This window comes from Silurus aristotelis (assembly GCF_946808225.1).
Source record: "Silurus aristotelis genome assembly, chromosome: 8".
NCBI lineage: Eukaryota > Metazoa > Chordata > Actinopteri > Siluriformes > Siluridae > Silurus > Silurus aristotelis.
Window position 1 is genome coordinate 1,054,282 of NC_139581.1, and position 12,500 is coordinate 1,066,781.

Below are 12,500 nucleotides of genomic sequence, written 5' to 3' on the forward strand. Positions count from 1 at the left end.
TCATATCCATCTGCTTCTGCTCTACCGTCGCCTTCTTGGGGGTTTATTACGGCCTGCAACGCCTTCACCCTGCAGTAGTCAGCACGGTAACAGACATTATATACACATCTAGTCTAACTGAGTCATCTAACATACACTCATTCAGTGTGTGTGTGTGTGTGTGTGTGTGTGTGTGTAGGCTATGTTTAAGCTTTAGGACAAATTAGAATTATAGTAAGGATACAATGAAAACATTTTCATTATAACTAATTAGCTAGTACACAAAGTAGCTTCATAGTAAAATAGCTAAAGCACAAACTAGCATTTATAGTAGACAAGCTAGCACAAAATGAACATGATAGCAAACTAGCTACCATACAAATTAGCATTATAATAAAATAGTTAGAATAAGCGTTATTGCTTCCTTCTCAGCTTTTGTTGATTGTAAAGAATAAAAGATGGCAGAAATGCTAACGTTAAAGTCACTTTTAGCTAGAATGTGTGTGTGTTGTGCAGGTGCAGCACCTGGAGCTGGTGGTGGCAATGATCCTGCAACTGCTTGTGCTGCGACTCCTCCCCTCCACCTATGATGTCATTGGCTCCGTTGTTATCATCGGCAGCGTCCTCGCGCTCGGTCTTGTCAGACTCGTCCGTGGTGGAAAGCGAGAGACGGAGGAGTACAAGGAGATAATCGACTCATCTGTAAAATAACGCTAAAGGATCGAGATAAACAGAGTATCGAGTTCCATCTTATAAAATTTTAATATTAATTACCCTCAAATGACAGTTTCTTTCCCCTGCAGGACCACTGATGAACTGTTGTGTATGTAAATATAAATAGAATTATTTAATTCCACTATTAAAAGCATTGAAAATAATAGAAACTAAATGTATTCATATATTTTGAATATTCATGATATGCAAACTAACCCCCAACTCTCTAATTGCACCACAGCCCTACTGGATCCTGAGCTCTGATTGCTCAAAATGTGGTGATTGTTTGAGCATTTGTAGCTGCGCTAACTTAAATGACAAAAGAAACTTGGTCCTTCAATGATATTTCACACAATTAAGATGAATTTATCATCAAAGGTGTGGCATTTTTGTTTTTTTCAACTTCAGGATGTGCTGTAATGACATAAAGAATTACCATGACACTCCAGACACTCCAATCTAAAGTTGACCTAGCATGTTGCTCATATGAGCACTCTGCCACCAAATTAAAAAAATCTAAATCATAAAAACCTGAGCGACATTGCCTGTTAAAAATCCCAAATCCATCCTAATTATTCTTGAGTTTCCTCAACAGGATCCTCATGGATATTTAGGCTGTTTGTGTAAAACCATCCTCAGCAGCACCAAGTTGTATTAAGAATGATCGGGCAGGTCTGGAAAGAAGCAAGTGACAGGATCACTGGTACCTCAGACGCATGTACAGTTAATTTAATTCAATTCAGGTTTATTTGTTTCGCACTTTTAATAATGAACATTGTCTCAGAGCAGCTTTACACAGATAATGTGGATATAAAAATGAAGATGTTTTTTATAAGTGTAAGTTTGTCCCTGATGAACAAGCCGGTGGAGACTGTGGTGAAGGAAAAACTCCCTGAGATGAAGAAGGACCAGACTCAAGAGGGAACCTCAACCTCATCTGGGTGCCACCAAATGTCCATTTATTACAGATAAACGATGTTGAGGTGCAGTGATGGAGATCAGAACAAACTGTAGTCCTGAGTCGTGTAGCAGACTGTTGATATTAACTACAGTCCAAATCCTCAAAGCTCCTGTTCTTACTCCAGAATTTCATGGATCTCCAGGGCGTTGATGAGAAACATCTCCAGCTGCACAGAGTCGCCTCTAATTGAAGAAAACACCATCCAGAGGCAGACCAGGATGAAGTGGGAAGATCTACAGAGGGGAGAGGGGCAGGAACAGTGATCACTGGAACCTCAGGAGCATGTTTAACTTGACAGAGAGAGAGAGAGAGAGAGAGAGAGAGAGAGAGAGAGAGAGAGAAGAGGAGTGAGAGAGTGAGAGAGAGAGAGAGAGAGAGAGAGAGAGAGAGAGAGAGAGAGAGAGAAGAGGGTGACAGAAAGAGAAGCATGTGGATTATTAAGTCTCCTGATTTGTTGTATGAAAGTTATTGTCACTGTGCATTTTGGACTCCAGTAAGACTCACTGTAGCAGCAGAACTTAAAGCAAGAGCCAAAAGGTACCACAGACATGAGGACCTCTGGGATAAGAGACGGCCCACCACACCACCATCAACAAACCTGAGTGAACGTGTGAGAGTGAGGAGACGACAGCATACAAATATCCCAGTTCACCAAACACTCCATATCCATGATCCCTCCAGATCTGCTCCTTTACCTCACAAACACCTCACAAACACCTACTGACTTTTTTTGTTTTCTGTAAAGCTGCTTTGAGACAATGTCTGTTGTGAAAAGCGCTATACAAATAAACTTGACTTGACTTGACTTGACTTGACTTGACTAAAGACTCCACTAAATAAATGTGTTCAGCCTCGACTTGAACACTGAGACTGTGTCTGAGTCCCGAACACTGATTGGAAGGTTGTTCCATAACTGTGGGGTTTATAAGAGAAACATCTGCCCCCTGCTGGAGTCTTCATTATTTGAGGTACCAACAAATAGCCTGCACCTTTTGATCTAAGTAGGCGTGGAGGATGATGGTACAGAAGTTCACTCAGATACTGCGGCGTGAGAGCGTTAAGTGCTTTATACGTCAGTAGTAGTATTTTATTTTTATTTTAGCTGCATGTGGTCCTAGTAAAAGTACTTCTGTCTTATCTGAGTTGAGCAGAAGAAAGTTATCAAGCATCCACTGTCTAATGTCCTTTACACACTTTTCAACATTGTTAAGCTGATCTCTCTCATCTGGCAATTAAGACCTGAGCCAGGAGAGAGCTGTTCCCTTTATTCCAACAACGTTCTCCAGTCCAGCAAGCAGGAGATGATGATCAATGGTGTGAAAAGCTGCACTGAGGTCGAGCAAAACAGGTAAAGAGACAAAACCCTGATCAGAGGCCAATAACAGTCATTTACCACCTTAACTAGCGCCGTCTCTGTGCTATGATGAGGCAGAAATCCTGACTGATACATTTCATAAATGTTGTTCCTCAGTAGATGTGAGCAGAACTGCTGTGCTACAACCTTTTCTAGAATCTTGGAGATAAAGAGGAGGTTTTTGACTGCTGCTATTGCTCTTTTGCACAACATTTTTTTTTTACATTTTTGTTTAATTACAATGTTCACTCCTGTACTCAGTTCTCTTTTACACACCGCAGTGTGTAATATACAACAGGTTTACTGGTGGCGCTATTTTGTGTTTTGTGTATTTGTCCTACATTGTCTTGTGTTGTCTTTGCACTGTTTGCGCCAGGTTGCACACGATGCACTTTATGTGGCAAGGACACTTACTAGTCCTTAACCCTGTGTTTTCTGTGATGTAGCTCTATATTGTGGAATGTAGCATCAGGGTTCAGGAGGAACGATGTTTAATTTCACTGTGTACTGCATCTGATATATATGGTTGAAAGGACAATAAAAGCTTCTTGACTTGTCTTGACATGATATTGGACTGTAGTTGGACAGCTGACAGGGTGAAGGTCAGGTTTTTTAATTAGGGGGTTGATAACTGCAGTTTGAAGGATTCAGGTACAAAACCAGTGCTAATGGAAGAGTTTATTATTATTTTAAAACAGGTTCAATTCCCTCTGGAATGATCTGTTTGAAGAAACTTGTAGGCGAGGGATTGTAATGGCAGGTCTTCATCTAAACGCGATTCGTCCACTGCAAATGATCCAAAATGCAGCTGCACGACTTGTGTTCAACCTGCCTAAGTTCTCCCACACCACCCCACTGCTGCTCCTTTACTGGCTTCCAGTAGCTGCATGGATCAGATTCTAAACACTGATGATGCCTACAAGGCCAAAAATGGACCAGCACCATCTTACCTCAGTGACCTCATCACATCTCGCACTGCACCCCGCTGTCTGAGATTCTCCAGCACTGCTCCACTGGTACCACCTTCTCTCAGAATGAGAGGTAAGTACACTTCAAGGCTCTTCTCTGTTCTGGCACCGAGGTGGTGGAATGAACTTCCCCTAGATGTCTGTACAGCAGAGTCCCTGATTATCTTCAAGTTTATATAAATAGTTTAGGATTTATTTGAATCGTCTGGATTTCTGATGTTTTCAATTTTATTATTAAAAAGTTGATGAAATCATTACTACATATTGATGGTGTGCATGTGAGTGCAGTGCTTTTATTTCCTGTTCATTTTGCTGCAGTACAGAATAAAAATCTAGGATTCTGCTTGTTATTTTTTATGAGGGAGGAGAAATATGCTGATCTGCAGCACTAAGAGATTTTCTAGAACTCAGGAGATTCTCCTTCCTGCTATTTGAAATATTGTTCATTTTGTTTGACGTCATTTACGTTCTAATTTTCGGGTGGTCTGTTTTAAGGTGTGTGTATGATCATTATACCACTGTGCTGATTTTTGTCTCCCTGATAATTTTGGTTTTAAGTGGAGCTCCATCATCTAGAGTGTAACGGAACGTTGATTCTAGACAGTCCCAGTGGAGCTCTGTGGGGTCAGATGGAGATCTAATTAATATCGACAATTCCAGAAGATTATTGATAAAACTCGCTGCTGTAGTTGACGTGAACGTGTTTAACACGGTAACGTAACGAAGTACTAATGCAGTGACTGTAACTAATATGAAATGAAAAGGTGATGTTTACATTCATGTAATGCAAGGAAACAAGAAAGAACATGGAAAATCACATTCCAGTGGTTTTGATAAGCCCCACAAGTACCTTCCTGAGGTAATGAGGACTTTCAGGACTGAATACTGTACATCGTATGTACGATCACTAAAATCCTTTCTTCAAAGTAAACCTGACCGCTGGGAGTTCCCTGGTGGTCTAGTGGTTAGGATGTGGTGCTCCCACCGCTGCGGCCTGGGTTCGATCCCTGGTCAGGGAACCAACCCCAGCCATTACGGTTGCACAGGCCAGTGCACTCTTAGTGCCGGTCCCAAGCCCGGATAAATGGGAAGGGTTGCGTTAGGAAGGACATCCAGCGTAAAACATGTGCCAAATCAAACATGCGGATCGTGAATACGCTGTGGCGCCCCCTAATGGGAGAAGCCAGAAGAAATTTGTTATAAACCTGACCGTTTGGGTGAAATTAAACACTAGGTGTCAGTGTTGTTCCCCAAATCATTAAACATCATTTCATTCGGTCTAAAACTTATGCGGTTATGTAAAAACGTGTTTTATTCGAAATAACTGTAACTGTTATGGACATCTGAATTTTGTACCATTAAAAAAATTCAAAAAATATTAATTAAAAAAATATTCATGGAAAATATGTTGTGTAAAAGTCCCGTGTGTGCTGTACAATAATTCCAGAATGTACTACTGTTTCTAATGAGGCAGAGGGTAGAAGATGAAACTTTGCTACAGAAAACAAAACAAACTAAACATATGAAAATGCTAAAATCGCTAATTGTTTGAAAGCTAACATGGATGAATGACATAATTGGCTAATGATTTTTTTGAAGTCAAAAAAGGAAATGCTCACAATGCTAATAAGATATACTAATAATACTAATAATAATATAGTATAATATAATATTACTAACAATGCTGATAATGATTATTGTGTGTGTGTGTGTGTGTGTGTGTGTGTGTGTGTGTGTGTGTGTGTGTGTGTGTCGTGTGTGTATGTGTGTTTATAAAAGAACACAAAAAGCCGAAATGCTAATTCTTTATTTGTGGTAAACATTCTTCTCAGAGTTTGAGTATATAAGGCCTTAAATACTCATTTATGCTAATACATTAATGCTAACAGAGTGGTTGGTGGTGGTTCCTGTTGAGTGGATTTTCCCTGGAACAATCAGGATCACATTCACTTCCTGTAACATAACTCTAATATTTTCTTATCTTATTTCTTAGTAATGTAAAGTGATGATGCTTCAGACCCAAGCTCATGATCTGTGAGGAAAATTTAATTAATAGTTCAACACCGAAGGTATCTAGCTACATCTTTTCTAGACCAGGATTACAGGCTGAAAGTCAAAACATTGTTTCTGAAGCTCACAGTAATTACGACTGAAGGGAACATGAAGGCAGCGTTGGTTTGTGGTGTGGAAAAAATAAGTGCTAACTGTAATAGAAACAACAGCATTCTAAAACTAGCATGATAAATTTCCCAGAAGTGCTACGTTTTATACTTTTAATCTATTTTACAGCTCTTTAAAGGGAAGGTGGGAGCTCAGTGGTTAAGGCATTGGACTTAGACTTAGGATCGGAAGGTCACAAGTTCAAATCCCACCACCACCAAAGCTGCCACTGCTGGGCCCTTGAGCAAGGCCCTTAACCCTCCCCTGCTCAGTTGTAGGACACTCTGGATAGATGCCGTAAATGTTTGAAGCATTTTGCTCGAAGCTCCGCCCCCTTTTGTGTCCATTATGGCACTACAGAGCAGATCATCGTCAGGGTCTTCCCGTTATCAGACTTCTGTTCGTTCGCTTTCGCGTCACAAGTAGGGTTGCAAAGGTGCGGAAAATTTCCATGGGAACTTTATCTGCAGAATTTTGAAGTTAAAAATGTACCAGGAATTTATGGTAATTTATGGAAATTAATTAGAAATTTGGTGGAAATGCATGCATTTATTAATGTATATATTCATATACAAACATAATTTTAAACATTTTGTTTGGTCATAAGCTGACACATGCAAACTAATGCAGATTTTTTTTTTTTTTAAGAAATTTTTATTTAATTGTAAGTTTAACAATTATAGATATTTCTTAATATATATTTCAAAATATCACTGTTTTGTTCTGTATTTTTGATCAAATAAATGCAGGCTTGATGAGCATAAGAGACTTTTTATAAAAACATTAAAAATAGTAATGTGTCCAAACTTGTGACTGTACTTTTGTATGAGAACTGAAAACTGGCTATCAGAAGGTAACTGAATAAATTGTCAATGAAAGAGTGCAAGCTTACATTTAGCATATCTGATTTACTGGCTGCCGAGCTATTGTTAAAAATCAATTTTGGTAATTGCTAGTTAAACTTTAATACCATAGATAAAATAAATTTACCCAAGTAATATACATTTTTTTTTAACTACACTAAATTTCCCTGTTATTGGCTAAACTGCAATTTAGTAAATTCACAGTTTATTCCCATTAATTCAGTGAATTCCCATGGAATTTTGCAACCCTAATCCCAACCAGCCAATTGAGACCACTTGAAACCCTGCCCACTTGAGAATATTGCAATCAATCACAAAGGTGAGAGTGAAAGAAACTTTGTGTGGAAGACTGAGACACATGTTCGGATTTTGAGGTAATTTTTTTTGCATTAAAAAGAAAAAAAAGACTCAGGGATGCACCGGTATCAATTTTTCTACTTGTTTAGTATTTTAGTATTTGACGTTATAGATACAGAAAGCATTAGCTACACGTTTCGCTAGTTGAAGAAGATTACACACAGGGTTTGTTCATGCACTTGGGATGCTAGTATTGTTCTTATCTAGCTGTCATTAGTTAAAAATAGCGAGCTAGGTTCTTTAGCTTGGAAGGAGAAGAGCAGGTTTTACTTCACGTTTTAAAAAGCGTTTACGTTCAGCTGGTTATAAAGTCAGATTTTTATTGCTTATTAAACTTTCGTTGCCTTGGCGATAGCATATGATCGCCAAGAGCAACACGCCAGAGCGTTGTTGTTTTTTTTTTGCTCGGAACATCAGTATCGGTGCATCCCTACTTTTGAAAGTATAATCTGATGTGTGTGTGTGTGTGTGTGTGTGTGTGTGTGTGTGTGTGTGTGTGTGTGTGTGTGTGTGTGTGTTGTTCACTTTAGGAAAGATTCGAGTTTCCTCTCAATGTGTGTGAACGAGTCCTCTCCGAGATAATCAGCATCTCCCTGCTCCCATTTCTGCTTCCTTTCCAGAGAGGAGGTTCGAGGAACTGGCGGAGGAACATGCTCCTCCTGCTGTGCTGCCTCAGCATGCACACTCTTCTGTTGAGAGGTGCACACACACACACACACACACACACACACACACACACACACACACACACACACACACACAGAGCAGTGTTTTACACATGCCTGCTAATAAATATTTCATACAGTGTTTTCTCAGCTTTTCTGACTCCACCAACTTTTGAAGGTCTTTCCTGGATCTCCAAAAGTTCTCTCCATTTAGTTATTTGGTGCACGATGAATGCAGAGAGACTCTATTAGCATTCTTTATCTGATCTCCTGTCCATCACAGCTTGCCACAGTAGAGACCACATGACAATCCTTCTGATCCATCCTGATTCCCTGATAATGTTCTGATGAACTTCTGCTAAGTATGGCTCCAAACAAATGGACCTCCAAATAGTACCACTTGATATTTGGGTGGATGGTGAACAAACCCACTAACCATGATGAAGGTTTACTCAAATATCAATGATGGAACTGTAATAAATGGACCTTTGGTGTCACCTCCTGTAGATGAGAATGGGTTTCCTGTGTCTATTAATTCTCAAGGTTTCTTTTTTCATATCATCATGTCCACTGGTTCAAGTTCTATACAAATAACAGTAAATTGAAATTGAGAGAACTGTTACCTAATCACTGCAGAAGCAAGAATTGATTCCTGAAGTAGAGAGAATACAATTTATGAGAGATGATTAATGAAGCCTGTCCAGATTTCTCCAAAATTAGTACTGTTTAATTAGGATTCGTTCCGGATAAACAGGAAGTGAGTTTTGACTGTATGGGAGGTGGTAGCTTAGTGGTTATAGTGTTGGATTTTGGATCTGAAGGTCATGAACTCAAATCCCAGCCATACCAAGCTGCCACTTTGGGCCCCTGAGCAAGACCCTTAACCCCCAAGGTTGCTCAGATGTACAGTGAATCCAAAAAGTCTTCACAGCACTCCACTTTTTACACATTTTGTTATTTTACAGCTTTATTCCAAAATGGATTAAATTCATTCCTTTTCTCAAAGTTCTACAAACAAAACTTCAAAATGACAACATCAAAGAAGTTTGTTTGAAATCTTTGCTAATTTATATATATATATATATATATATATAACCAATCAGTGTTGGGACTCAGACACAGTCTCAGTGTTCAAGTCGAGGCTGAACAAATATTTATTTAGTGGAGTGTTTAGTCAGTAGGTGTTTGTGAGGTAAAGGAGCAGATCTGGAGGATCATGGATATGGAGTGTTTGGTGAACTGGGATATTTGGATGCTGTCGTCTCCTCACTCTCACACGTTCACTTAGGTTTTTGATGGTGGTGTGGTGGGTCGTCTCTTATCCCAGAGATCCTCATGTCTGTGTTTCCTTCTGCTTCTCCCTTTTAGTTCTGCTGCTACAGTGAGTCTTGTTCCTACTTTCACCCTGATCACCCCCCCCCATCACCCCTCTCTTTCTCTCTCTCTCTCTCTCTCTCTCTCTCTTGGTCGAGTTAAACATGCTCCTGAGGTTCCAGTAATCACTGTTCCTGCTTCTCTCCCCTCCTCGGATCTTCCCACTTCGTCCTGGTCTGCCTCTGGATGGTGTTCTGTTCGATTGGTGGCGACTCTGTGCAGCTGGAGATGTTTCTCATCAACACGCTGAAGATCCATGAAATTCCAGAGTAAGAACAGGAGCTTTGAGGATGGATTTGGACTGTAGTTAATATCAACAGTCTGCTACACTGACCCAGGACTACAGTTTGCTCTGATCTCCATCACTGCACCTCAACATTGTTTATGTAACAATGGACATTTGGTGGAACCCAGATGAGGATGAGGTTCCCTCTTGAGTCTGGTTCCTCTCAAGGTTTCTTCCTTCTGCATCTCAGGGAGTTCTTCCTTCACCACAGTCTCAACCGACTTGTCCATCAGGGACAAACTTACACTTATAAAGAACATCTTCATTTTTATTACCACATTATCTGTGTAAAGCTGCTCTGAGACAATGTTCATTATTAAAAGCTCAAAACAAATAAAAATGAATTGAATTGAATTGAATTGAATTGAATGACCACAGTGGCCTCCATCATCTGTTAATGTAAGAAGTTTAGAACCACCAGGACTCTTCCTAGAGCAGAGCCGCCTGGCCAAACTAAGTGATGGGGGGGGCTTAGGCAGGGAGGTGACCAAGAACCTGATGGTCACCCTGAAAGAGCTCCAATGTTTCTCTGTGGAGAGAGGCAAACCTTCCAGAAGAACAACCATTTCTGCAGCACTCCACCAATCAGGCCTGTATGGTAGAGTGGCCAGATGGAAGCCATTCCTCAGTAAAAGACGCATGACAGCCCACCTGCAGTTTGCCAAAAGGCACCGGAAGGACTCTCGGACCATGAGAAACAAAGATTGAACTCTTTGGCCTGAATGCCAAGCGTCATGTCTGGAGGAAACCAGGCACCGCTCATCCTCTGGCCAATACCATCCCTACAGTGAAGCATGTGGTGGCAGCATCATAAATTCTTATTCATGATCCGCATGTTCGATTTGGCACATGTTTTACGCTGGATGACCTTCATAACATCACCCTCCACATTTATCCGGGCTCGAAACACTCGAAAAGAGTGACCTGATTTGTGCAACTGACTGGGTTAAAGCTGTAAAATAACAAAATGTAGAAAAAGTGAAGCTCTGTGAAGACTTTCAGGATGCACTGTATGAATGAGATGAATGTAAATAAATACGCTTTTTCTGATAAGTTTCTGAATATTGCGTGTACGTACTTCTCAAACTGGATTCTGGGATCTGCTGCGCATGAACTGAATTTCTTGCTAATTCTTGGCAGCAGATGTTGTCATTACGTGAGATAGACGGGGCAGAAAATGTAAAAATGCTCTTGAATAGATTGGATACTGAATGTTTATGCAGATCAGGTTCTTAACAGTCACATTTAATCTTTAGTCACATGATCCTATTGATTGAACAACAGTAGATCTTCCTGATTCATCCAGACGTTCTACCTCTGGATGGAGTTCTGTTCAGTTGGAGGCCACTGTGTGAGGATGGTTCCTAAAGATATATATATTCACCACAGTCACCACGGATTTGCTCATTAGGGCCTTATGATTGTTCATCATAAGGAACAAACTTGTAGGCACTAAACTTCTGCATTCCAACTTCATAACATCTTAATCTTGTAAAACTGCTTCCAGAAAATGTCCACTGTTAAAAACACCACATAAATAAAACTAATTTGAACTGAATTCATATTTGGTTCTGCTTTTTAATCCCAAAAAATGATTTAATTGCTGAGGAAGAAATTTTATAATGAAATGTTGTAGCATCATGAAGGACCTGGTGAAGGTGATGTAAATTGTTACCTCAGTGCTGGGCGTGTCTGAGACCGGTATAGTGTGTATTGTGTGGTACTCCTTCGAGAGGAACGGCAGCACTGACGACTTAAACACATGCCACCACTGCTGAGTGTAATCAGGATAGAGAGAGGAAAAACCACCACCCCCAGTCTCACTGCTGGTCTCTTTATCACCACCGTCATCATCACCAGACTGAGAGTCCCACGGCTTCTTCTCACCCAGGAAGTGGATCACCTTGGCATTGTGGCCGAACCTGCAGGAAACAGGGAGTGTTTATAACTGCCAGACGGTAAGTGAAAAGAGGAACAAACTTTCTTACCTTAAGAAACTGAGAGATGTCGACTTTTCATGCATTCAACCTATTTCATGTGTGGGATTACTGTTACCCAAAATCACGTCACAAACTCGGCCCCCCATCACAAACCATGTTCCTATTCCAATCCCAAATAACATCCCATATTGAAAGCATGCCTTTATTCAAGTCCTTGTTTCAAACCGCGTCCCAAATCATGTTCCATACCACTGTCTATGACTATGTCCAAATAGGTGTTTAAAATCACGTTCCAAACTACATCTATATCAACATCCTAAATTACATCCCAAATCACATTCCAAACTACGTCCATGTTACAAATTACGATTCAAATCACATCCCAAAATCACGATTCAAATCACGTCCCAAAATCACGTTCCAAACTACGTCTATATTCACCTCCAAAACACATTCCAAATCACATCCTAAATCACGTTCTATATCACGTTCCAAGCCACATCCATGTTCCAAATCACAATTCAAATCAGGTCCCAAATCACATTCCAAACAACGTCCCTGTTCACGTCCCAAACTACATCGATATTGACAACCTAAATTAAATTTCAAATCACAACCATGTAGTTAGAGGAGCGATATCTCTACTGTGTCTACTAGTGTTTGTGTGTATCTGCTATCTCTCGTTACAGAGCTCTCTCTGTGTGTGTGTGTGTGTGTGTGTGTGTGTGTGTGTGTGTGTGTGTAGACTCACCGTCTGAACGCCGGTGGATAAGTGTAGATGGACACACTGCTCAGGTTATAGATGAAGGGAAGGTGTTTAGCGATATCAGCTGTAGCCCAGTCACTAAAATAACTGTTTAACACACCCTGATCTCCACC

At 40.3% G+C, this 12,500-nt stretch overlaps 2 protein-coding genes across 6 annotated transcripts in view; one reads left to right on the forward strand and one right to left on the reverse strand.

Annotated features, from left to right (window-relative positions):
* Positions 1–1,070, forward strand: part of slc35g2a (solute carrier family 35 member G2a) — a 2,604-nt gene extending 1,534 nt beyond the window's left edge. For all 3 annotated transcript variants that reach the window (XM_083548726.1, XM_083548728.1, XM_083548727.1), the window contains 2 exons: positions 1–86; positions 496–1,070. The exon at positions 1–86 is cut by the window's left edge and continues 134 nt beyond it. In XM_083548726.1, coding sequence (XP_083404852.1) covers positions 1–86; positions 496–690 — 281 coding nt within the window. In that variant the 3' untranslated portion in view covers positions 691–1,070. The remainder of the gene's footprint in view (positions 87–495) is intronic.
* A 4,695-nt stretch (positions 1,071–5,765) lies between these two features.
* Positions 5,766–12,500, reverse strand: part of LOC310729657 (glycogenin-1-like) — a 12,296-nt gene continuing 5,561 nt past the window's right edge. Inside the window, exons 5-7 of one of the 3 annotated variants that reach the window (XM_083548106.1) lie at positions 12,373–12,499; positions 11,357–11,603; positions 5,766–8,048 (exon numbers count right to left, since the gene is read on the reverse strand). In XM_083548106.1, coding sequence (XP_083404232.1) covers positions 7,878–8,048; positions 11,357–11,603; positions 12,373–12,499 — 545 coding nt within the window. In that variant the 3' untranslated portion in view covers positions 5,766–7,877. The other 2 variants (XM_083548107.1, XM_083548108.1) reach the window with 2 other exon arrangements.